This window comes from Panthera tigris, chromosome D3 (genome assembly GCF_018350195.1).
Source record: "Panthera tigris isolate Pti1 chromosome D3, P.tigris_Pti1_mat1.1, whole genome shotgun sequence".
NCBI lineage: Eukaryota > Metazoa > Chordata > Mammalia > Carnivora > Felidae > Panthera > Panthera tigris.
In genome coordinates, this window is record NC_056671.1 from 9,862,727 (window position 1) to 9,890,080 (window position 27,354).

At 42.7% G+C, this 27,354-nt stretch overlaps 1 protein-coding gene across 6 annotated transcripts in view; it reads right to left on the bottom strand.

Moving 5' to 3' along the window:
* Positions 1-27,354, bottom strand: part of HECTD4 (HECT domain E3 ubiquitin protein ligase 4) — a 189,978-nt gene that overhangs the window by 112,128 nt on the left and 50,496 nt on the right. For all 6 annotated transcript variants that reach the window (XM_042962746.1, XM_042962744.1, XM_042962745.1 and 3 more), the window contains exons 2-7: positions 20,399-20,916; positions 16,152-16,241; positions 14,996-15,126; positions 12,409-12,517; positions 11,354-11,492; positions 8,033-8,203 (exon numbers count right to left, since the gene is read on the bottom strand). In XM_042962746.1, the coding sequence (XP_042818680.1) occupies positions 8,033-8,203; positions 11,354-11,492; positions 12,409-12,517; positions 14,996-15,126; positions 16,152-16,241; positions 20,399-20,916 (1,158 nt within the window). The remainder of the gene's footprint in view (positions 1-8,032; positions 8,204-11,353; positions 11,493-12,408; positions 12,518-14,995; positions 15,127-16,151; positions 16,242-20,398; positions 20,917-27,354) is intronic.

Below are 27,354 nucleotides of genomic sequence, written 5' to 3' on the forward strand. Positions count from 1 at the left end.
AGACAAGGTGAAGGAGAGACTTTTGTACCATTTGAATTTTGTAACTATGTAAATAGATTTAAAAATTTTTTAATTTTTTTTTTTTACTGTTTTTATTTTTTAGACAGAGACAGAGCATGAGCTGCGGAGGGGCAGAGAGAGAGGGAGACACAGAATCCGAAGCAGGCTCCAGGCTCTGACAAGGGGCTCAAACCCACAAACTGTGAGATCGTGTCCTGAGCCGAAGTCGGACGCTCAACCCACTGAGCCACCCAGGCGCCCCTAGAAATTTTTAACATTTGAGAGAGAGACAGAGAGACAGAGAGACAGAGAGACAGAGAGAGAGAGAGAGAGAGAGAGAGAGAGAGAGGGAGGGAGGGAGGGAGGGAGGGAACGTGCGCGTGCAAGCAGGAGACAGACAAAAAGAGGGAAAGAGAGAGAACCCCAAGCAGGCTCTGCGTGGACAGCGCTTGGGGCTGGATCTCATGACTATGAAATCATGACCTGAGCTAAAATCAAGAAATGTTTAATCGACTGAGCCCCCCAGGTGCCCCATAAATAGATTATTTTTAAAAACAATGTATTCAAAACAATATAACTATCACTAAATTTGGAGAGAAATTTACCAGTACTTCCAAGTATCTGGGTGAAATCATAATTCACAGCAAACCTAATCCTTTCTAATGATTATCATCAGCCACATCTAAGTAGCAAATATTTATACTATTTAGAAACCAAAAGCTTTTGTGAATCAGAAAATGAAGTTCAGCATTCAGCCTTTTAAAAAAGGAAATCCCGCCATTTGTGACAACACGGATGGGCCTTGAGACTATCATACTAAGCGAATAAGTCAGCCTGAGAAAGACAAACATTTTATGATCTCACGCCAGAAGATAAAAAGTCAAACTCACAGAAAGAATGATGGTTGCCAGGGGCTGCAGGGTGGGAGAAATGGGAGATGTGGGTCAAAGGGTACAAACTTTCAGTTAGAAAATGAATACGTCCTGGGGATCTAACGTACAGCATGGTAACTATAGGTAATCATAAACTTAGAAGTTGCGAAGAGTTACATCTTAACGCTACCATACACGCAGACACACAAACGTGGTGAACACATGAGGCGACGGAGGTGTTAACTCGGTGGTAACCATTTCACAATATACATACGTCAAATCTTTACCTTGAAAGTATACCATTTTGTTAGTAATACCCCAATAAAGCTGGAGGGGGTGGGGGAGAATATCAGGGCTAAAAGTTCAAATCGTCTAGTTGAAAGCCCTCATTTTATGAGTTTTTGTCTGGTTTGGCCAAGGCCATTTATCAGAGGTCTAAGGTTAAGCCCTATAATCTGTCTTGAAGGAGATGAGTTTACTATCTGTTCATTTAAAATTTTAAAAACAAAGTTAAAAATACTTCAACGTCCCCACGGTCCACTCCACTACCTCCCTCTCATTTCTCGCCTTTTTTTCATAACAAACCTCTGGAGAGATTTATTCTTGTCGTCTTACCCTCTTCACCATACTTGACCAACTGCACCTGGCTTCACCCCTCCTAACCCCCACAGCTGCTCCTGTTAAGGCTACCACCAAGAACTTCCATATTCTCCACCCAAAGACCCCTTTCAGCCTCAATCTTGACTTTCCCAGCAGAATTCAATGCTATTAGCCAAGTTCTCCTTTTATAAAAGTTTACTTATTTGGGGGCACCTGGGTGGCTCAGTCAATTAAGCACCCGACTCTTGAGCTCAGCTCAGGTCATGATCTCACGGTTTGTGAGTCTGAGCCCCTTGTGGGGCTCTGTGCTGACAGCGCGGAGCCTGCTCGGTCGGGATCCTCTCTCCCCCTCTCTGCCCCTTCCCTGTGTGTGCTCTCTCAGAATAAACAAACGTCTAAAGAGGAACAGTAAAGGTCTCTTGCCAGCACTGGAAGGACACCGATGCCATCAATTGAAAAGGGAAAGCCTGCGGGAAGAGCAGCTCTGGGGTAAAACCAGAAGTGTGGCTGGGGGCACATTTAGCTTGCGGTGATGATCAGACTGGAAGAGTCTCATATCCTGCGCACGTACAAACAAACACCCACATCGATATGCAGCCAGCGCTCTGGGGACAGGTTCTGGCTGAGCAGCAGATTTGAGCACCAGCAGTAGATAGAGGTGTTTACAGCTACACGACAGGAGACCAGCCAGTGAGTAAGAGCAGGCAGCGACAGAAGGCATCCGGAAATAGGTCCGGAAGCACGTAATCGTTGAGAAGTAGGGAAGGTGGGGCAGGGCAGGAGTAACCACTGGCAGGAGAAGTCCTATGGGAGGTCCCACAAGCCAAGAGAAAGCCGTTTCAAGAATTAAATACTGCTAAAAGGTCAAGGAAAAAGACACAAAGTAGACCTCGAACTCCGTAAGGTGCAAGTCCCAGGCAAACGTGGAAGAACTGCTCTGGTGGCATGTGGTGAAGATACGCGACCGACTAGAGCAGGCTCAAGACAGAATGGAAGGAAAGAACATAAAAACAGGAAGAATAAACTCTTTCAAGAGTAGTGCTATAAAGGGAAGCCAAAAACAGGGGACTGGAGGCGGGCACGGGTCAAGGCAGTTTTTTGGGTTTTCTTCCCCCCCCCCCCCGACAGGATATCCTCTGATGTATCCGTATGCTGTGCTGAACGATCCGTCTAGAGGAAAGCTGTTAATGTAGGAGGACACTTGCAGAAGGAACCTGCACCCCCAACTCCACCTTTTTATAGCAGGTACGGAATACACTGTTCTGAACCTAGCTTTATTGTGCTAAACGACAGAACTTGGAAATTGACCTGCTTGGTCTATGCAGATCAGCCTCGTCCTTTTTAATGGCTGTACGGTGTTCCATTCCGTGAAAGTACCATAGGCACAGATATCTGTGTTTAGCTTCCCAAATCAGCATTTTAGAAACTGCTAAACTAGAGGCTGGTGATGCTTAATTTTTTGATGAAAAATTTCAAGCATGTAAAAATAGAGAATAGACCAATGAACCTTCCTCCAGATTCAACTCTTATCCAGATATTGCCACACAGGCTTGACCTATCGCTTTTTTGGCTCAAGCGTTTTATTTTTTAAAAATTTGTTTTAATGTTATTCATTTTTGGGAGAGAGGGAGAGAAACCAAGCATAAGCGGGGTGGGGGCAGAGAGAGAGGGAGACATAGAATCTGAAGCAGGCTCCGGGCTCTACGCTGTCAGCGTGGAGTCTGACAAGGGCCTGAACTCACCAACCTCGAGATCATGACCTGAGCCAAAGTCAACACTCTAATTCCACGTCCAAATACTTCACTACACATCTCTAAAAAATGTGGACATTCGCATAGAACCACAATACCATTTGCATACTTTAAAAACAAATTAAGAATAATGCCTTGGTTTTATCTAATACTCATTTTATATTCAAATTCCAAACTGTCTCCAAAATGTTCCTTAATGGTTTGATTCAGACTCCAAAAAAGATTCAAAGGTTGTTCTTTTAACCTAGATCAAGTTCCTTCAGCCCCAACTTTCTATTTTATGCCACTGACAGGGGCTATTTTAGTTCTATTTCCTCCAGAGCAGGTATGGGCTTTTGATTGTATAACTGCGAGGTCTAGAAATCTCTGTTGTCTCTACACTTGATGGACACTTTGGAGGACTGCTAACTTCTGGGCTGGAAATCACTTTCCCTCAGAATTTTGAGAGTGCTACTCCATTTGTGTATCCAATAATGCTACTAAATAGCGTAGTGCTTTCCTTATTCCACATCATTTATACATGATTTTATCATTTGTACATGATTTTCTCTGGAAGCTTCACAACCCTCTCTTTACACCACGATAATCTGAAATTTCAGGATGATATGCCACATGGTGGGCATTTTTCATTCACCATGTCAGATAGCTGTTCATCTAGACACCTGTGCCCTCTAGTTTGACATTTTTTCCATATTCTTTGATCATGCCGCCCTCTTGGTTTTCTGTTCTTTTTTGGAACTCCTATCAACTAGGACTTTAGAGGGATTGTTCCTCCACATTTATCAACTCTTCTCTCATATTTGTTTTTATTTTTGCCCTTTGAGAGATTTCTTACATTTTGTTTTTAAATGTTGACAGTTTTTTTTTTTTTTAACGTTTATTCATTTTTGAGAGAGAGAAACAGTATGAGTGGGGAAAGGGTAGGGAAGAGCAAGACACAGAATCCCAAGCAGGCTCCAGGCTCTGAGCTGTCAGCACACGGCCCGATGCGGGGCTTGAACTCACGGACCGTGAGATCATGACCGGAGCCGAAGTCGGACATTTAACTGATTGAGCCTCCCAGGCACCCCGACAATCATAGTTTTAATTCCCAGGAGCTTTATTTATTTATTTATTTTTATTTATTTTTTTTTTTTTAGGAGCCCCTGTGCTATATTGTATGAATGCAAGATGTTCTCGTATCTCCTACAGCTAGGAGTAGAATAAAATATTGTAAACCCTAGTGGCTGTTCTTCTGATTTCCTATTTTCATACTGGAGACTTTCCTCATTGGTCTAGAGATCCTTGGCTATCTGCTTTAATTTTTTAATTTTTTTTAATGTTTATTTCTGAGACAGAGCATGAGTGGGGGAGGGGCAGAGAAAGAGGGAGACACAGAATCCAAAGCAGGCTCCAGGCTCCAAGCTTTCAGTCAGCACAGAGCCCGACGCGGGGCTCGAACTCACGGACCGTGAGATCATGACCTGAGCCGAAGTCGGACGCTCAACCTACTGAGCCACCCAGGCGCCCCAATAGGGTGCTTTTTTAAATGTACACAAGAGCTCTCCCCACCGCCCTGCCCCACATACCCAGCACTTGGCTTCAATAATTTAAAAAAAAAAAAAAAAAAAAAAGGGGGAGGGATTGGTGCCTAGGTGGCTCAGCCAGTTAAGCTTCTGACTTTGGCTCAGGTCATGATCTCACCACAGTTTGTGAGTTCGAACCCTGCACTGGGCTCTGTGCTGACAGCTTGGAGCCTTTTTCAGATTCTGCATCTCTCTCTCTCTCTCTCTCTCTCTCTCTCTCTCTCTCTCTGCCCCTCCCCCACTCATGCTCCGTCACTCTCTCCTTCAAAAATAAATATAAAAAAAAATTGGCAAAAATACAGATAATCTATTCCTCTTCCCCTCCCCACACACCTCTCCAAAGTTTGGGGTTTTGTGAGGTTGGGTTTTGTTTGTTGTTTTGTTTTTTTGTTTTGTTGTTGTTCTGTATGCATCTGCTTTTTAACAGTTTAGCACTGATCAGGAATGCTGTGCACGTGGTTGAGGCTTGCTTACTGGAAGACATCACTCGTGGGTGATTCACTAGGGCAGCAAGTCCTTTCCTTAAATGAACCCTAATGTCCGTACACTGAGGTCTTTTTTCCAGAGTCACCCAGCTTATTCAGAAAATAAAGTGCAGCTTCTGCCTGGGCAGCCAGTCTCTAAGCACAAGGGAGTACACCAGGAAAGGGATGGACAGTTCCTTTTATTAACGTTCGGCCTACACCCTCTCACCATAGCTTTGCACCACACCTCATGCCTCCCGCTCCCAAGACTCTCTGAAGCGGGCAGGGGAGTCTCCTCTCTTCCCCTGAGCAAACATGCATTTCTAGCCGCAGCTTGCCCCACACTGAAAGACAGGAAGGGCCACTACCACCTCCATCAGCTGAGGAACAAGAAATACAGGCTTCACTGTCCGTTACCGAGATAACCACAAGAGGAATGCAAATAAGTAAAACACATTATGAGGAAGCAGGAAAGAGGAGGAAGTAGACCAAACCCTTATCTCCTGTGCTACCTCAAGTTCTGGTCCACGTGCATGTATTTCTGATAGGCTTCTGTTAAAGAAAAAACTATCAGAGAAAGGGGAAGGTCTTCAATGTTTTCCCACTCTACTTACAATAAAGACCTAAATCATCCTTTGGCCAGCTGGCAGGTCTGTTCCAAGCAGCAAGTACTATAACTTTTCTGACAACTCTGAACACGTGTTCAAGGAGTACAATCTCTAGCAGACCAATTCAAAGACACTGCAGCTGGAACATTTAAAAAAGATGATGATGAAGCTGAGAAACTAGAGAGAAAAACAAGAGGATGTACGTTTAAGGACACCAGACTCCTGACTGACAGTCAGCTGGCGGGATGGCTGATTGGTTTCCCAGAACAAGTTTAAAGCCTATTAAAATTCATTCGAAAATTACTTCGGTGGTTTTTTTTTTCCCCCCAGGAATGCTAATTTCTTGCAGAAGGGGGCTGCAAATTACATCATTAAAACAGGTTTTGTCACAGATTGACTTGGGGCAATTTTTCTTTTACAAGTCTCTACAAATATTATTGAGACCAGCACTGTCCAGCAGAATGTTCAATGATGACAAGTTCTAGATCTTGGATGTTCAATACAGAAGCCAGTCACATGTGGCTACTGAGCACTTGAAATGTGGCTAACGTGAGCAAACAATTGAAGCCTTAGTTTTAATTCTTTTATTTTTATTTATTTAACATTTATTTATTTTTTATTTAACATTTATTTATTTTTTATTTAACATTTATTTATTTTTGAGACAGGGAGAGACAGAGCATGAACAGGGGAGGGTCAGAGAGAGGGAGACACAGAATCCAAAACAGACTCCAGGCTCTGAGCTGTCAGCACAGAGCCCGATGCGGGGCTCGAACTCACGGACCGCAAGATCGTGACCTGAGCCGAAGCAGGCCGCTTAACCGACTGAGCCACCCAGGCGCCCCACTTTTTTTTTTTTTTTTTTTAATTTTTTTTAACATTTTATTTAATTCTATTTTAAGTAGCCACATGTGAGGCACCTTGGTGGCTCAGTCTCTTGATTTTGGCTCAGGTCATGATCTCACGGTTTCGTGGGCTTGAGCCCCACGTCAGACTCTGTGTACTGACTGTGAGGAGCCTGCTTGGATTTCTCCCTCTCTCTCTGCTCCTCTCCTGCTTGTGCTTTAAGATTAAAAAAAAAAAAAAAAAAAAAAAAAAAAAATTTTCTAATAGCCACATGTGGCTAAGGGTTCCTGCACTGGACAGGTGCAGTTCTAGACTACCATGGGTCCTACTCCTACACCAAGCTCTCCTTCCTTCTCTCTGCATTCCAGCCACAGTAGCCTGCTGTCATTTCCTGAAACACATGCTTGCTCCTGCCAAAGCCTTTGCACCTGTGGTCTCTTCTTCCTAGAATGTTCTATTCAATCCCAGGAAGAAGTTGGAGAATAGGGGTAACTACTACTTTTCCTTCAAAGACCTAAAATTATATTGTCCACTGATTTGCTCACTTGATTATGGTTAATTTTTGGTCACTCCACCACTACCACCCCAAGCCACCCACCAGGCAGAATCCAAGCTCCATTAGAGCATGGAGCCTGCTCACCCTGCCCATCACTGTATTCCCACCACCTAAACACAATGCTGCCTGACTCACAGTAAGCATTCAGCTACCATCGAACGAATGAATGCCTTCTCACAATTTTAACTATCATCACTCTCAGAGACTCCCAAGATGTACTATAGTCCCAATCTTGCCACTGCAATTTACTTCCAGGTTTCCAACAAGCCCCATGGGCATTTTGGCCTAAAAACCCCACTGTCTAGTGCCTGGGTGGCTCAGTCGGTTGAGCGTCCGACTTTGGCTCAGGTCAGGATCTCACGGTTCGGGAGTTTGAGCCCCACATCGGGCTCTGTGCTGACAGCTCTGAGCCTGGAGCCTGCTTCACATTCTGTGCCTCCCTCTCTTTCTGCCCCTCCCCTGCTGGTGCCCCCCCCTCCCCAAAGCAAATAAACATTAAAACAAAAAACAAAAAAAAACCCCACTGTCTACACATTATTACTATTTCCACTTTGTTGCCAGATTAACCTTCAGAAAGCTTGACTTTATCCGTGTCCTACAATTCTAAACAAAGAAACCTTCAAAGAAATCCAAGAAAAACCCCGAAATTTGAGCTAAGAGTGAACACATTGCCTACTCCACCTTTCTCGGGTCCTTTTTAAACCAATACAAAAAGAAACCAAATCGAAATTTCTCTGCAAAGACACAATGAGACAGAAAGGGAACCTTACCCCGAGTTCAAAAATGTCCATGAAGACAGAATGCCCCTTGGGTGTTTTCTCATTCAGACTGGCAGGAGACCAGATCCAGTAGAAGTAAGTACCATCCGAAGAAAGGTGCACAGTGCTCATGGTGCTGCCAACCGGGAGATGATTGGCTGGCATTGGCACCACCTGGCACACCTGGACATGGAAAAGGAAAACTTCATTAACGGGACACAGAACTTCCTGTTAATTCCGTCAGTCCATCACTAACGCCGTTATGTCCAGAATCAGAACTCGGGCTTCTCGGTCCAAATTAAACTGACAGCGGGGCACCTGGGTGGTTCGGTCGGTTAAGCGGCCGACTCTTGGTTTCGGCTCAGGTCACGGTCTCGCGGTCCCGACTCTGAGCTCCACACTGGGCTGTGTGTGCTCAGAGCCTGCTTCGGACCCTCCGTCTCTCTCTACCCCTCCCCCACTCACACTTGCTCTCTTTTTCAAAAATAAACATTAAAAAGAAATTAAACTGATACCTCTAACATATGAAAATTACATGACAAAAATATAAAATTCATACAACGGCCCATGGGACAGATAACATAGGCCAAAGATATTTACTAAACGCTTTGAATCTGCTAAGCACGTGTGTTTTATCTAACAATTACCAAAAACAAAGCTTTAGAGAAACCGTACTGAGATTTCCTTAGTAAGTGAATTTCAGACTAAAAATTATATTAAAAGTACAGGGACTGTATCTTACTTTTATATCCCAGCAGCTAATTCAGAGTCTAACTCAGAAGTTACTCAATATGGAGGTAAAAAAAAGAGGGCAGAAGGAAGAAGGGAGGCAGAGAAGAGAAAGGAGAAAGTAAAACAAATGAAGGCAGACCCTAGCCCAGCACATGAGGCTTTAGTGAAATGCATCGAGTCCATCATCAGGAAAGAGAAACTCCAATTCTCTGTATTAGACACGAAGGCATGTGTTTCTAATACTGATCATCCTTCAGTTTCAGAATAATGAATGAGATTTGCATCATTTCACACTAAATGTGTAGTTACATACTAATTTTTACTGCCAGAGAAAAGCCCTTAAAATGAGAGAAACGGAGAACCCCCCCCAAAAAAAACAAAAAAAACCAAAAAAAACCTGCCGGCTAGGTTTTTCAAAAATGCCAAGAGCAGGAGAAGTCAAAATCCAAAAATAAAAATAATCAGAGATGGTCAGATGCCTCTGGGAGCCCTAAGAGCGACTTTCTGTTATTCTGTCCCTCGGGGTGAGTCACTAGTTTCCCTAAGGTTACTTCCGACCCTTGAACTCATTTCATATGAACTTTTTTTCCAGACTTGTTTTGTCTATTTCAGAAGTTAAGAAGTAATGTAGTTGCTATGACCACACGTTGAACTTGTAGTGCCAGGCAATCTACAAAGTTGACAGCTACTGATTGGCCTCTGTTACCCCCAAACTGCTCCAGTGCATGTAACCTCGTTAGTGACAACAGGATCTTCTTGGATAAGAATCAGAGTTTTCGCAAGAACACAGACGAAATGGACGTTGCTTGAAATAAAAACCATGTTCTAGAATTGAACATCTGTTTAATTCCCAGGCTTATAATTCTATTTCAAATAAATACAGAACATATTCTCATCTGTCTGCATTAACGATAAAATATGAAGTCAATTGGAGACAGCTGCCTGGCTCAGTCAGTTAAGCGTCTGACTTCGGCTCAGGTCATGATCTCACGGTTCATGAGTTCGAGCCGCATTGGGCTCTCTGCCATCAGTGCAGAGCCTGCTTCAGATTCTCCGTCTCCGTCTCCCTCTCCGTCTCCCTCTCCGTCTCCCTCTCCGTCTCCCTCTCCGTCTCCCTCTCCGTCTCCCTCTCCGTCTCCCTCTCCGTCTCCCTCTCCGTCTCCCTCTCCGTCTCCCTCTCCGTCTCCCTCTCCCTGCTCCTGTCCCACTTGAGCGCTCGTCTCCCTCAAAATAAACTTAAAAAAAAAAAAAATGAAGTCAATTGGGCATCTATTTGTCAATGTGCTCGTTTTATTCATCCAACAATTATCAAGAAGCTACTGTGTGCTTTGGAGATGCAATGGTGAAGAAGACACAGTCCCTGTTTACCAGGAAAGGCACAGTTGAGGGACAGACAAAAGCAGAAGTAACATTCCACTTAACTCCGGGAGGGGACTTCTCCCAGGGAATTCACTCCACAGATGGCAACTGTAACTATTCTCTTCAACTTCCATTGAAAGGCAGGAAGTTTTAATATAAAAAGCTCAGTCTAGTGCTAAGAACCATGGGTTCACGTTCTTATGCCACCATTAATTACTGTGTGACCCTGGACAAGCCCCTTGACCTCTGAGCTACATTCCTTCCTCCAACAATAAACACTTGCCAAGGGGCGCCTGGGTGGCTCAGTGGGTTGAACATCCAACTCTTGATTTTGGCTCAGGTCATGATCTCACAGTTCATGAGGTTGAGCCCCCGTCAGGCTCTGCGAGGACAGTGTGGAGCCTGCTGGGGATTCATGTCATTCTCATTCTCTCTCTCTCTCTCTCTGCCCCTCCCCCACTTGTGCATATGCACAGTCTCTCGAAATAAATTTTAAAAAGAAGAAAAAAAACCCCACTTGCCGAGCACTTACAAAATGCCTAGACTCAGCTGCCTTGTCCATAAAGTGAAACCGCCACAGTTTTACCTCATAGGTAGGAGAAGAAGTGTATGCAAATTGCCTAGACCAGGGCTCGGCACAGAGACAGACACGGATAAATGACAGTTACTATTATCATCATTAATCAAATGCTAGGCACTGTGCTCCATTGTAAGCACACAGAGATAGGGAAGATAGGGTCCAGATCTAAAGGGATGCATGGGAGTGGGGAAGAAACACAAAAGCAGGTGATTTCAGCATAATCCAGCAGGTATGGTGACAGGGTGCTATGTTTGGAAGCAGTCAAGAGGAGCTCTGAATCCCTAATCACATGATGATTTTATCCAAACTCCTTTCAGAAAGGCTGTTTAGAACAAATCAAATAAGGAAATGATACCCTCCCCAAAATAGACCTGGCAAAAGAACAAGATAGCTCGTACGTGTAACATCTTTGACTCTCTAGAATTTTTTTTTAATCCTAAAAGCTTGGCGATGGCCTTAGAAACTAGAGCACATTCACGTAGATCATGTGGGACAATCCAAGACACCAGAGAAAAAACCAGAACGCCCCAATGGTGACAATTAGAAGGATGCCGCTGTGGCAGGAAACTACCTCGACTGTATGCTTCTTCCCTCTGATGAGGTCAGGAACTTCCCTTACGGTCTCCAAAACATAACAGACAAGGTCTTGGTTTTCTTTTTACCTGAAGGGTATTCTGGTCAATGACTTGGAAAAGGGAGTGAGGTTTGTTATCAAAAGATACAGGCCGGTGGAGAAGACCGCCGCTGCCGAAAGCGACCCATCCTGGTTCCAGCTCCTCGTTCCGGCAGTACACAAAACCTCTGCGGGAGGGGGGGGGGGGAGAAAGCACACAGGCTGAGTAGCCAGGCGGTTGTTGGGAACCACACAATGAGCTACGGCAAATATCTTCCACCCGATTTTTAAAAAATGACTAAGTACGCAAAACACCTAAAGGAGAGGACGTGTATTACGTTAACTTTGCGACTGACACTACAGCAAATATTCATTTTCCACAACAAATTACAGCAGAAAAAAAGTTGGGGAAAAGATCTAATTAAATGTATAGAAGCCTCTCAAACTGTGGTTTCTTCTGGCAGCAATTCACGGATCTGATATCCCCACTGAAAAGTAGGGCCAATCCATGGTCAAACCCAAGCACACAAACACTGAACTAGGGGCACCTGGGTGGCTAAGTCAGTTAAGGGTCTGACTTCGGCTCAGGTCACAATCTCACGGTTTGTGGGCTCAAGCCCCATATCGGGCTCTGTGCTGATAGCTCAGAGCCTGGAGCCTGCTTCAGATTCTGTGTCTCCCTCTCTCTCTGCCTGTCTCTCTCAAAAATGAATAAGTGTTAATAAAAAAAATTTAAAAAAAGACTGAACTAGAAAAATGACCATTCATCAACATGGAGAAGGCACGAATATTGTTAACAGTTTGGATCATAGAGGAATTTCTGGCTAGAAACCATGACCTGAGGGCTACCAAGCTGTTTAGAGTCAAAACAAAGCTGAAATGCATTACCAGAACAAGAGTCTACTAATCCAAGAAAAATCAAATTACATGAAATTATCCAGACTTATTTAGTTACCAGTCAGTCTTTGTTTGGGTGGGTTGGGGGTGGGGGGGGTGGGGAAACAGAAGGGGAAGACCCGCATCCCCACGTATCTTCCTCACAGAGATTTATGGAAGAAGGGAAATGTTCCAGCCAAATCATTCGGCAAGTTCCATGCAACTGACCTGAGAGTACCATGTAATCCAGACCCCAATTTGCTTACTCCTCTTCCAACTGAGTTAGTAGTATACAGGTAGAGACCATCCGCCGTGAGACAGCGCCCTAAGTCAGCATCTGAAATCATTTTTTCACAGGTAAATTATATACATGATTTTTCTAATGAAATTACAAACATGCTTCTAGTGAAAAAGCCTTAGGAGGTTCAGTGAAAGATAATCTCCCACTTCTAAAATAAATGCTTCAGTGTGACTTCCAGGAAAGATGGCTCAAACCCCCAAATCAAGCCTCTAGAATGTATGTGGGATCAGGAACCAACATCAGGGAAAGAGGTCAGATAGAGAATAGCAGGGGAATCTGGTTCTACCTGCCAGAAGTTTTCTTCTTGTCTTTTTGAATAGCAAAAATAGAGTCAAAGTTATGCACTCCTAATTCTAATCTGAGAGGACTAAGACTCGAGGACTTTCAGTAAATGATCCGGTGGTTAAAAAGCCATGAGCTTTTAAGAGCTCTGGGCACTTATTAGTTGACCTTAGGCCTTTCTGAACCTCAGTTTCTTCATCCAGAAAAATGAGACTGCTCTGTACCTCAAGAGTCACTGTGCTGGTTAAAAGGAGATAGCACAGGGGAACACCCACAGGCCCCTGGTTCAACACCAGTGTTCCATAAATGGCAAATGCTATTATGCTGGCATACCAATGAAACTCGTGGACTAAAAATCTGCTTCTGTGGATTTCCCATCCAGTGACTCTGTTCCCCCTCAGCTGTATCCACTGTCAGCTAAAAACCGTATTACTCCATAGAATAGTAAACAGTTTATTAATTTACCCTCAAGAATTTGTCCTAAAGAGACAGCTTGTAAAACTTTCAGTATTTTCCTCACCATTTCACTATGGTTAAGTTTGTCTACTACCTGTCCTATTAAAGGAAATCCCACACCACAGCCCTCATATTTAGTAATGAATATGCTGTTATCTTAAGAATTCAGTCTACCAATCCCAGACAACTACCATTTGTAACTATTAGGTTCTTCAAAAGACCGTTAAAGTGAGTAATCGTTTTTAAAAGATTTTCTTTCCTTAAGTATTTTAACTTGGAACCTATAAAGATCCATTTATTCATTCCTCTTTAGAGGCCTAGGGCCTTCTGAGGAGTCTGACAAGGGGTGGGAGTGAAAGTGACAGAGAAGATGGGCCCCGAGTTGATACTTGTTGAAGCCAAGTGAGGAGTGCAAGGGGTTGACTAAAGCATTCTCTCAACTTCTATATCTGTTAGAGGTTTCCATATTAAAAATAAGGTTACTTTTTAAATTCTAAGAAAAATATTCTCTAGGTGGAAGCAAAACTCAAAGTACAAGGGAGTGAGAACCAAGCAGACCAGTTTAACACCATCATCCTCCGGAAGAAACTACCCCAAGGCAGATACTAAAAGAAGTAAAGGGAGAAAATAAAGGGGTTTGGGTTTCATTTGAAGATGTAAATTTCAGCCTGTAATGTTTAAGAACTTCTTGGGTATTACAGGCTTCTTGCTTCTCCTGTTGACTCTAGCTGCATCAGATCCATTTTACCATTGGTTCCTTTTACCAGCTCGCATGACTATTTGGAAGCAACAGTGGACACGAAAAGACACGGGGCCCCAGGATGAGAGGTGCAGGGGTGGCCTGCCTCTCAGACTGCATCGCATGCCCTTAAAGCTGTCCAGGAAGTTTCCCCATCAAGGGTGAGAAATGCAAGTAATCTCAAATTTCTTAGAGATTCATTTTGAGTCTTTCCAGAAGAAAACTGAAGGTCTTAGAAAATTTCCTGGGGCGTCTTAAATTCCTATTTCATCAGTTACATAATGTTGTTTAATGACAGAATACCAGCTACAACAACTAACAGGTTTGGGAGCAAGGCAGACTCTCGGTGAGCCTGCACCTCCACAGGAGGAAGCTAGAAGCAGCCTGCCTGGGGGGCCAGGGCACCGCTCAGTACTTCTACCACACAAACGGAGAGGCCACCTTCATCCAACAAGTCAGGTAAGTGAAGGTCAATTAAGAGAAGTTCTGCCATTTTCACGGAGATCACAATAAACTGATATGGAAAACTTCTGAAAGTGTAAAAACATTTTAATCCAGCCCATTTTGTTAAAGGAGATACTTAATCCACGCTCCTTTGAACAATCTGTCTCCCCCCCAATCCCGCCCCTTTTAGGGCAGAGGGTTCAACAACACACACATAATAAGTTACTAAAAGAAACAGCACCAGGCTTAGGCAGCAAGATCTGACCTTCTGTTCATGGACATAAAAATTTAACTTAAGGCTCCCAGGCTCAAACTCAAATACCCAGGAGTCCACTGCAGTAATTCATGGCCCCTTGGCTAAAGCGTACGGATGATCCCTTTCCCTTGCGATAGTCAAACCTATCCATTTTCTTACCTCCCTGAGCATCAGCTTTTACACCTTTACTGATAAAGCAGACAATGAACTCACTGTCTAGGATCCTAGCGCTTTTAGTTGAGAGAACAGAGTTCTACCCAAATCGTTTGCCACAATGATCCAAGGCCATTCTTTTTACATCTTCATTTCAGTCACAGGAGCAAAACCCCTACGTTACCTTTATTTTCAGAACTGGAGCCGGTGCTACTATCTGGTGCAGGCAACATGTCTTCATACCCCCACGATACTATGTGTTTGCCACCGAGCAAACAGGAGGGGGAACCAGGCCCCCCTTCCAAAAGCAACAGCCTAAAAACGGGGAGATGGGAGAATCATGACGACAAGGAAACGATCCATTTCAGCAAGAAAATGAAAGTCATCTCAAAGAGCAGATAACTAGTTTTGAACAAATACGTATCTGGAAAAAACAGTCGTGTTTTTAAATTTAAAAATTACAAATCCATGCTTACAGAAACATAAGGAAAGTGCAGCTGTGTATAGGGGTGCCTGGGTGATTGAGTCAGTTGGGCAACCGACTTCAGCTCAGATCATGATCTCATCATGGTCTGTGGGTTCAAGCCGCGCGTCGGGCACTGTGCGGACAGCTCAGAGCCTAGAGCCTGCTTCAGATTCTGGGTCTCCCTCTCTTTCTTCTCCTTCCCACCTTGTGTTCTATCAAAAATAAACAAACACTGGGGCACCTGGGTGGCTCAGTTGGTTAAGCGTCCAACTGCAGCTCAGGTTATGATCTCGCGACTCGTGGGTTTGAGCCCCGCGTTGGGCTCTGTGCTGACAGCTCGGAGCCTGGAGCCTGCTTCGGATTCTGTGTCTCCCTCTCTCCCTCCCCCTTCTCCACTCCCACTATCTCTCTCTCACTCTCTCAAAAATAAGCAGTAAATGTTTATTTAAAAAAAATTTTTTTTAAGTACAGTTGTGTATAAAATGTATAGGTTTTATATATATGTAGGGGGGTAAGTTAGGGTAAGGATTGGGAGGCACATACACCAAAACATTAGGAATGGTTATCTTTGGGTAATGAGCTTATAAATGATTTTCAGTTTCTTCTTTACACTTTCACCGATCTTAAAATCTATAATAAAAATTCACTATAAGCGATTACATTAAAAAAAAAAAAATAGAAACTGAAAAACAACACGCTCTAGGAACACTTTCAAAAAAAGGAAAGAGGAGACAGAATTCTTAAGATGAATAGGATAATATTCTTATTTTAAAATATGAATCACTAAGCAGTTTAGCGCTCTACCTGTTAAAAGAGACTATGTACAAATCTCCCTCATGGAGGAAGAAGATAAGGATCCAAAGTGACAACTTACCTATACAGTACATCGGCTACAGGCAGGGACCCCAGATCAGTCTGTTTCTGTAACAGATGGACCGTATGAACAAAAGTCTTCAATGATCCCCTAAAAATAAAAGGAAGGAAAATCGTCACAACTGCTAAGTCAAATAAGAAGGTTGATTTTATTAGCCAGGTGAGAAGGTTCCAGAAGAGGTCTGTTTCCACCAATCAGAAGACATATTGTACAAAATATAATTGATTCGTACAGATTACCACTGACTCATACAAAAAGTTTTATGAGCGGCACCAATTATGCCAATTAGGATGTTCTCCTTGCATCTGTAAACGAGTTCCCCCCAACACAAAAGTTCAAAACAGAAGGCTCAAACACAAAGAACATGTGGCTATTATGCTTGGACACCATTTCATCAAGTCCTTCTTTAGCCTAGGAGAGAGATTTTACAGAAGGCAGTTACATTTAATAAATAATCTAACAGTATTTCCAAGCTTAGTTTTTGTTTTATTTTTATTTTTTAAGTTCATTCATTTATTTTGAGAGAGAGAGAGAGAGAGAGAGAGAGAGAGAGAAAGAGAAAGAAACAGGAGCTAGGGAGAGGCAGAGAGAGGGAGAGATAGAGGACCCCAAGCAGGCTCCACACTATTAGCCCAAAGCAGGGTTCAATCTCATGAGCCAGGAGACCACGACTGGAGCAGAAATCGAGAGTCAAACGGTTAACCAACCGAGCCACCCAGGCACCTCCAAGCTTAATTTTTAAATATCTTTAAGTTTATCCATTTTACATAACTCTCCCCAAACCCCATCACATTAAATATGACTGAAGAGGAATACATTCCAATAATTTTTAATTTTTTTATTAAGTAAACTCTGGCTCCAACATGGGGCTCAAACTCATGACCCGGACATCAAGAGTCACAAGCTCTACCAACTGAGCCAGCCAGGCCTCAAACAATTAAGATTTTGTGCTCAGAGGTGTTCCTTCTGCTTCCCTTGCTGTGAAGTATGTGATTGTAATACTCACAGAGCTCACCACTACCCAATTTCCTTTTGGTTCCCAAGACTCAAGACTCTGGGAAATCTAGAATATGGTCAGCAGGATCTAAAAGAAGGTGCTTTTAAGATGCATGGGACTTACCTGGCCAGATCCTAAGTATAAATCACCACAGAACATTTCCTGAACGAAATGATCACCTGTATCAGATAGGCTGACTTCGGATCGCTGCCTTATTCTCCTAGCCAAGGCTTTAATTGCTGGGTAGCCTATACCTCAACCCTAAAAGAAACAGAATACCGGACACTGGACCGAGTAGGCTTAAAGTCCTCCTCTTAAGCATCCCTTTCACTACTTCTGGTGTTCAAAGAATCAAAACCAAAGAGCAGTACAATATAAAGAGGGAAGGCAGCAGACAGGGTCTAAATGCTCAAGCTGGGAGTCCGGCCACTCACCAGCTGCCCCGTCTCAAACCCGTCACTTAATTCCTATGGACTTTTGCTTCTTCATTTCTCCAACAGGGAGACGTCCCTGGGGTGCAACAAGGTTGAAATAAAGGGGCAAAAGCACACTGGAACATTTAAGGCCATGAAACCAAACTGTAAGGTATAGTTACCTGCCACACAGTCACTGGTTCCCTGGTTCCTAAGCCCCTCCAGGATCTGAGCCCTGCCAAGCTCCTCTCCTGTCCCTTTTCTCTCCCACTGCCTTCCAGCTGGTTACCTTGCTGTCCCCTCGACTACACCAAGCACAGAAAGAGCACCCGAGTTGTGCCACTTGTTGCTTTTCTTGACCACGACACTCGGTCACTGGCTGGCTCTTTGTCATCTTCCCGGCCTCTGCTCCACTTCAGTAAGGCCTTCCCTGGGCTCTAACGAATGCTGTCCCACCTCCACTTAGTCATTCTGTAGCAAAATATCCTGTTAGGTCTTCCTACAAATGAGCAGCCCTCTCTGAAGTGATCTTCTGCATGGCAACTTTGCAATTTTAGGCACCAATGATCTTGCTCGCTGCTGGATCCCCACTGCCTAGAAGGGCACCTTGCACACGGAAAGTGAGCAATAATTATTTACAAGGTGAATAGCCCGGAGTCCATTCAACTGCAAGGTATGAAACCATGAGTCACTATGTTCCTAAAACCTAGCAAGGTTCCTGGCAAAGGTGTTCAATAAATGTTAGTTGGCTGAACGAACAAACATCTTCAAAATATTGTTTTGAAAATGTTTGGTCTTTGAAAGCATCAATCTCAGAAGTTCAGTTAGGTCCCTAATAACTTCATTAAAGTAGATAACCCAACTGAAAAGCTTAGGACTTCTGAGGTAAATACAGTCCAGGACGGAGGGCAATATTGGCAAGACAATGTAGGAACAATCTTTAAAAACAACACAAGGGTGCCTAGGTGCCTTGGTCATTAAGCATCTGACTTCGGCTCAGGTCATGATCACACAGTTTGTGAGTTTGAACCCCGCTTTGGGTAAAACACGAACCCCCCAGTGAGCCCCACTTCTGTCTCTTATGGGATTCTCTCTGCCCCTCACTCACTTGTGCCCTCTCTCTCAAAAAAAAAAAAAAAAAAAAAAAAAAAAAAAAAAAACAACAACAACAACAAAAAAAAAAACCACACCAAGAGGAAACTAAAAACACTCATTTCAACATTTCTGAGTGGAATTTGGAATCTCAAGCACATGAAGCAATTCCAATAACTAGCAGATTGAATGTGGGCACAAAAAGTAAAGTTTATGATCCTATGTTCAATAACTACAAAAAAATGTTTAAAATTCAAGAGCTGATGATTATTCCTAACATTCTAAATCTGCCTTAAGACAGTTCTACCTAAAAGCATATTTTCTCTAAATGAGATTTTTGTATTAATAATAAATCTATTTAGGGCTTGTAAAATACAGATCAATCCAATATAAAGCCTTTCCAGGGGAACTTATTTCAGTACCACCCAGTAATGTCTCCAGAATTAAGCTCATGTCAGGATTTCCACAATCTACAGGCTTCAGGGATCTGAAACTAGGCTAAGACAGTTTGCTCAGGGCAAGGAAACTGACAAATACTGGTGCCATCTTGCCTTAAAAAATAGCTTGATAGTCAACCGTCTGAAGGTCAACTCTGAAGCCATAAAAACAGGGAAAGAAGTCTTATAGCTAAGAACTTCACAATCCTCCAAGAAGAATTTTCCCACATACACTTTGCTTAAAAGAAAAGAAAAGAAAAGAAAAGAAAAGAAAAGAAAAGAAAAGAGAAAGGGGAGGGGGGTGTTCCTGGGTGACTCACTTAAGTGTTTGACTTCATGAAGCTCAGGTCATGATCTTACAGCTTGTGAATTCGAATCCCACATCGGGCTCCATGCTGACAGCTCAGAGCCTGCAGCCTGCTTCAGATTTTGTGTCTCCCTCTCTGCCCCTCTCCTGCTTGTGCTCGCTCTCAAAAATAGACATTAGAAAAAAAGAAGATAAAAAGAAAAAAGAACTCAAAGAAAATTCTGAAGAGGGACAGATTAGTGTGACATTAATTAGGGACACTAATCTGTCAGACCATGGTCCCTAACAGGTCTCTAGACAACTAGCTTAGAAGTAAGGGCAGTGGACCTTTTTCTCACAAATATGTGCCAATGAACATACAGTTATCGGGCAGGACAACGTGGAAATCCTCTCCTGGAAAAGTCACTCCGAGCACCTTTCCTATTGATACGAAATCAGTAACATCAGCTTACACACAAAGGATGGCACGTTATTAAATCTGGACATATACAGAGAGCTTTCCATTAAATTAACGGAAGCATCAGGGTCCAGAAACAGAACTTGTGACCAAATCTGTGGGACTGAGTCCAGATAATAACCCACTCACTTGCCGACACGCTCCTTGGAGACACCCAGAGAAAAAAAAAATTACAAGCACTACAAGTTTTCTGACCGTCCTCCCAGGAGAGATACAGATATGCCACCCCCACTAACTACTGCTCCGAAAACGCTAATCATCCAAGGGGCGAGTAGATAACCGCAAGGGTTGGCTCTCCATTTTAAGCTGTTTCAGCTTTATCACGGGAGAGCAGACGGCAAAAACTGGAGCTTTAGCCTCCAGCTGGGGGTTCCTGGTGCCAAGTTTCGGTGAAGGCATCTTCTGCGCGGTCAAGGCTGGGGAATCCAATGCTGCCAACCAAGAAGGCCTCCTGGACGGGACGACTTCATCACACGGGCCTGCCCTCTTACTCTGCCCCACCCCCGGCAGCACGTCAGCAGGCGGTACGTCTGACTGCCCTTACCTGGCACATGCTAAAGCCACCAGAGCGGCAGCAGCATTTTCCTTTTGCTTATGTGGGACGTGTCGGCCCGTGTCGGGAGCGTCCTCCAGCCAGGAGCACAGCAGAGTTTCGATGCCGTTGAGACAGTCGGCGGGCTCCTTGGTCAGGCTCAAAGGCTGGCAGTCGCGAAGGCAGTTCAATAGCACCTCGGCAGTTATGTTACAGAGGGAGGGGTCCGTCCTGCTCTGGGACTGAATGAGGGGGAAGACCAGCAGGAGCCCCATCCGAGACGTGAAGGGCGCCTGCTCGGGTTGCTGCAGCAAGCCCTGGCGTTTGAGCAGGGCCAGGGTCTCTTCGTCACCCGAACTCTCTCTCTCGTGCTGTTCCTCCAAGGCCAGCTGGCGCTGGGCATTCCACAGTCCTCGCAAGGCGTTCAGGCGGTATTCCAGCAGGCGGGCATAGGCGTTGCTCTGATTGCCACACACAGAGCGCAAACGTTCGGCTAATTCCGTCGGGTTCTTGGTCTCAAATGTTAAAATCTAAGGGAGGAAACAAACAAACAAAGAAGTTCGTGTGCACAGTTTTCACCACCGCTTTCACCTGCGGAAGCAAGTCTAGCCAATGGTGTCTAAAAACAGTCCACGTAAATCATTGTAACTGCGGCCAAATGTGAAAATACGTGCCATAATGCCAGGTAGTTGCTGATGGAGATTTTTCTCCTTGTGGCGTTTCTGCTAGTGCTCCAATTAAAAGTAATATCAGATGTAACTCAAAGAGCCCAAATCATAAAAATAGTGAAGTGTGGAATTCAGAAATTACTTTGCTCTAGAAAATGGAGGTACAAGTCTTAATTAAATGCTCCAGTTATCATGGAAGTCTGACTCCGCTTACCAGGTGCATTATACGTGAAAAGAACAAAGTTTTATCTTCAAAATCGAATATACCTAGTCAATAATTGATAGTTTATGGTTCTTTGATTTTGAAGAACACTCCATTTTTACTACTGTTAATCCATTATTTCAATCGGTGACATGGTATAGATTTATTCAGATTTATACGGACAGAGGAATCACTACTAGCTTCTTGCCAAAACCTACAATTACCAGGAGAGCTTCTCTAGATCTTCAGCAACTAGGGAAATAAAACCACTAAATCCTCAATCAAGGAAGGAACCAGCTATCAAGATAGAGAATTATGGGGGGGGGGGGGGGGGGCTCAGTCAGTTAAGCGTCGGACTTAGGCTCAGGTCATGATCTCAGTTTGTGAGTTAGAGCCCCGCGTCAGGCTCTGTGCTGACAGCTCAGAGCCTGGAGCCTGCTTCGGATTGTGTCTCCCTCCATCTGCCCCTCCCCTTGCTCTCTTTCTCTCTCTCTCTCTCTCTCTCTCTCTCGAAAGTAAATACACATTAAAATTTTTTTTTAAAAGAATAGAATTAGGGCCTGCTGGGTGGCTCATTTGGTTGAGCAACCAACTCCATTTCGGCTCAGGTCAAGATCTTATGATATCCGAGCACTGATGGTGCTGAGACTGCTTGGGATTCTCACTCTCGCTTTCTCCCCCACCCTTGCCCCTCTCAGGCTTGCATGCACCCATGTGCTCACTTTCAAATAAACTTTGAAAATCAGTTAAACTTTGTGACGCCAAAAGTTTGCGCATATAAATTCAACTAGGTTAAAATGAACAAACTACTGTGGGAATGCAAGCTGGTGCAGCCACTCTGGAAAACAGTATGGAGGTTCCTCGAAAAAATAAAAGTAGAACTACCCTATGACACAGCAATTGCACTACTAGGCATTTATCCACGGGATACAGGTGTGCTGTTTCAAAGGGACACATGCACCCCCATGTTTATAGCAGCACTATCGACAATAGCCAAAGGATGGAAAGAGCCCAAATGTCCATCGATGGATGAGTGGATCAAGAAGATGTAGTATATTATATACACACACACACACACACACACACACACACACACACACGGAATATTACTCGGCAATCAAAAAGAATGAAATCTTGCCATTTGCAACTATGTGGATGGAACTGGAGGGTATTATGCTAAGTGAAATTAGAGAAAGACAAAAGTCAGATGACTTCACTCAAATGAGGACTTTAAGAGACAAAACAGATGAACATAAGGGAAGGGAAACAAAAATCATATAAAAACAGGAAGGGGGACAAAACAGAAGAGACTCAAATATGGAGAACAAACTGAGGGTTACTGGAGGGGTTGTGAGAGGGGGGATGGGCTAAGGGTAAGAAATGGGCAAGGGGCATTAAGGAACCTACTCCTGAAATCATTGTTGCACTATATAATAATTTGGATGTAAATTAAAAAATACAATTTAAACAAGTTTTGAAAAGACAAAAACTAAAAAATGAACAAACTACTGTAAGCAACAAAGGAGGACACTCTAGGAGCAAACACATTAAAACAATATCAGGTGCCAGAGGAATCGGTTTCTCAGTAGACCAAAAAAGGGTGGGAAGAGGTTTGAAATAAAAGCAAAAAAAAAAAAAAAAAAAAAAAAAAAAAAAAATTTGTCATTGGCACTGACATTTTAAAAGGTTATATAGTTCACTTTATTTCTCTCAGAAACCTGAAAATTAATTTTACTACCTCAAATTTTTCCCTTCAAAATAACCCAATAAAATAACAAGAACTTCCAGAACAATGTAAACCCTGTATCTGCCTTGCTTAGCCATACATGCAAGTCACTGAAGTGAAAAAATGTTCAGTTTAAAAAGACACATTCCAGGGCGCCTGGCTGGCTCAGTCAATAGAGCATGTGATTTGATCTCAGGGTTGTGGGTTCAAGCCCCACGTTGGGTGTGCAGCCTACTTATAAATAAAAACCAAATTCCAATTCAAAAAACGTATTTCGTGTATCTGAAAACAGTTCATAGTTTAAAAAAAAAAAAAAGTAAGCAACTTGAACTTCAGTGCCAGCCAATTTCAACCAACAGGAGCACCTGGGTAGCTCAGTTGGCAAAGCATCCCACTCTTGGTTTTGGCTCAGGTCATGATTTCACAATGTGGGAGTTCTAACCCCACACTGGGCTCTGTGCTGACAGTACAGAGCCTGCTTGGGAGTCTGTCTCTCTCCCTGCCCCCCACCCCCGCCCTGCTTTGCTCGCTTGCTCACACTCTCAAACTTAAAAAAAAAAAAAAATTAAAAAAAATAAAGTTTCATGGCACAAAAGCAGACACTCAGATCAACGGAACAGCATAGAGAACCCAGAAATGGACCCACAAACATATGGCCAACCCATCTTTGACAAAACGGGAAAGAATATCCAAAGGAATAAAGACCGTCTCTTCAGCAAATGGATCTGGGAAAGCTGGAGAGGAACATGCAGAAAAATGAACCTGGACCACTTTCTTACACCATACACAAAAATAAACTGAAAATGGATGAAAGACCTCAATGTAAAACAGAAAGCCATCAAAATCCTCGAGGAGAAAGCAGGCAAAAACCTCTTTGACCTCGGCCGCAGCAACTTCTTACTCAGTATGTGTCTGGAAGCAAGGGAAACAAAAGCAAAAATGAACTACTGGAAGCTCATCAAAATAAAAAGCTTCTGCACAGCAAAGGAAACAATCAGCAACCCATGGAATGGGAGAACATATTTGCAAACAACAGGTCAGATACAGGTTTAGTATCCAAAACCTATGAAGAACTTACCAAACTCAACACCCAAAAAACAAATAATCAATCCAGTGAAGAAATGGGCAAAAAACATGAATAGACACTTCTCCACAGAGGACATCCAGATGGCCAACTGACACGTGAAAAAATGTTCCACATCACCCATCATCCGGGAAATACAAATCAAAACCACAATGAGATACCACCTCACACCTGTCAGAATGGCTAACATTAACAACTCAGGCAACGACAGATGTTGGTGAGAATGCAGAGAAAAAGGATCTCTTTTGCACTGCTGGTGGGAATGCAAACTGGTGCAGCCACTCTGGAAAACAGTATGGAGGTCCTCAAAAAAAATTAAAAATAGAACTACCCTATGACCCAGCAATTGCACTACTAGGTATTTATCCAAGGGATACAGTTGTGCTGTTTTGAAGGGACACGTGCATCCCAATGTTTATATTATAGCAGCACTATCGACAATAGTCAAAGTATGGAAAGAGCCCAAATGTCCATTGATGGATGATCGGATAAAGAAGATGTGGTGTGTGTGTGTGTGTGTGTGTGTGTGTGTGTGTGTGTGTGTGTGTGTGTGTGTGTAGTATTACTAGGTAATCAAAAAGAATGAAATCTTGCCATTTGCAACTACATGGATGGAACTAGAGGGTATTATGCTAAGCGAAATTAGAGAAAAACAAGTATCATATGACTTCACTCATAGGAGGACTTTAAGAGACAAAGCAGATGAACATAAGGGAAGGGGAACAAAAATAACAAAAACAGGGAGGGGGACAAAACAGAAGAGACTCCTATAGGGAGAACAAACAGAGGGTTACTGGAGGGATTATGGGAGGGGGGAATGGGCTAAATGGGTAAGGGGCATATAGGAAACTACTCCTGAAATCACTGTTGCACTGTATGCTAACTAAACTTGGATATAAATTTAAAAAGTTAAATAAGTAAACAATAAAATTTCAACCAATGACTTAGCAATAAAAACGGATACACACAACTTCAATGAATCTCGATGGCATTTTGTTGAGTACAAGCAGCCAATTTCAAAAGGTCGCATTGGTTTGATTCCATTTACATGACTTTCTGGGAAAAAAAATAGAACTATCATGATGGAGAAGAGATCAGGGATTGCCAGAGGTTAGGGGGAACAGTCAGATTATGATTATATAGGAATGGTATGAAGAAGTTTTTTGGAATGAACAAAGGGTTCTGTATCCTGGTGGTGGTTGTGATGTGAATCTATACATGTGTTAAAATTCATACAACAGTATACCTTCTGAAAAGGTCAATTTCACTGTACGATAATTTTTAAACAAAAGGAAAAAAATTCCAACCAGGTTAGATCTGTATTTAACTAGGTTTTACTGGGTAAAGCTATATTGCAGGTCACGTTAAAATTAAGAACGAGGGCCATTTTTAGTTAGTTTTTAGTTTAAAAAAATTTTTTTACATTTATTTTTGAGACAGTGAGACAGAGCACGAGCGGGGGAAGAGCAGAGAGAGAAGGAAACACAGAATCTGAAGCAGCTTCCAGACTCTGAGCAAGCGGTCAGCACAGAGCCTGATGCAGGGCTCAAACCCACGAGCCTTGAGATCATGACCTGAGCCGAAATCGGATGCTGAGCCACCCAGGAGCCCCCTTAGTTTTTAATACAACAGGATCAAACAAATAATGATTAAAGGTCTTACCATCAAGTCACAAACTGTTTTTCTACCTTTTGTCTGGATTCAAACATAAATCATCCTTTTATTTTTCACACAGCAGAAAGACATCATTTTTTTTTTTTTTTAAAGGTGCTTGTTATTTCAAGGGCAACCATCTACCTTGAAGCTGTAACCATATCCAAGGAAGGTAGACTGCCCTTTTGTTTTTTTTTCCTTTAAGGATATCAACTCAAAAGTCAGTAACCAACCTCCAATATTAAAATCAACAATGAGGGGCACTTAGGTGGCTCAGTTGATTAAGCGCCCTACTCTTGATTTCTGCTCAAGTCATGATCTCATTGTGTGTGAGACTGAGCCACACACAAGTGGGGATCTGTGCCAACAGTGTGGAGCCTGCTGAGGATTCTCTCTCTGCCCCTCCCTGCCTTGCGCACACACGTGCTCTCACAAAAGAAATAAATGTAAAAAGAATAAAATAAAATCAACCACCAAAGACCAAGGTATTTTTCAATGTTGTTAAAAAAAAAAAAAAAAAGAAAGAAAGAAAAGAAAATCACAAAACTTTAAATTTGTCTTTCCAGCTATGAACATCTAAAACAAGTTTTGTTGCGTTTTTACAAGCCTTTCCAATATTGTTTTGTAATTTCCGCTGAATACAACTCTTTGATATACAATACATGTCTTCTACATACGTTTTTACTTATGGTACACTGATCATCTCCTTAAGTTATATGAAGTAACTGTTAAAGATTCAATACAGGCTTTTATTACTCAAGAGTCAAAGAGCTTAGTAACATTAAATTCAGCTATTTCTTTTTATTATCAATCTTAAACATAAGAGGTTCTAAAATGTGATATTTCATGGTTCATAAAATATGACAGAATCTATACCTAACTCCAAATATTAAGACTAGCTGGAAAAAAAACTAATACTTCTGCACTTTTCTTGTGATTCTATTTTTATAAGTACTTCGGTTATATTTTGGCATTCCACTTGAAAGACAAATATTCTGAAAGGATCTGAGTTATAATTAACCAAATATTGTATAATATACACACTTAAGTGACTTGTGTTTATTGATTTAGCAGTATCTAAAGCACACTATGCTTTCAGAAATCCATTAGACTACTCAGCATTGTCCATTCCAATGGCCCCTTAGAAAAACTAAGAACTGTGCGCTACATGGCTGTTTTTCAGAATTCTAAGTTTGAAGGTCATGGCCAAACATCAGCTCAAAGACCTCATACCTCAGAGTTTTAGTAAGTCCACTATGAAGGATCTATTCTGGTACTTATGAATATTAACTGATTGGTCTCAGATCCTGCTATAAAACCACTGCTCTCAGTAACTGCTCGAAGTAGACAGAAGACCAGAATGTCCTTAGAAAAGGAATACTTTTTTCTTTAAGAAGGGGGAAAGCTATTTAAGACACAGGGAAGATCCCCGTCATCCTTAATCAGAAGGAAGGGTCACTAACTGTACTTTGGTGATAATGAAGTCACCCAACGAAAGGAAGGACTTTCAAAGCGACTTGTAGCCTTAAAGTACTTTTTAAAAATCATAGGTGACACACACAAGTTTAAGCTAAAACAACAATCATTCTAGAAAGCCCAACAGGGTAGAATTTGCCAGCCAAATCTAGCTTTGAA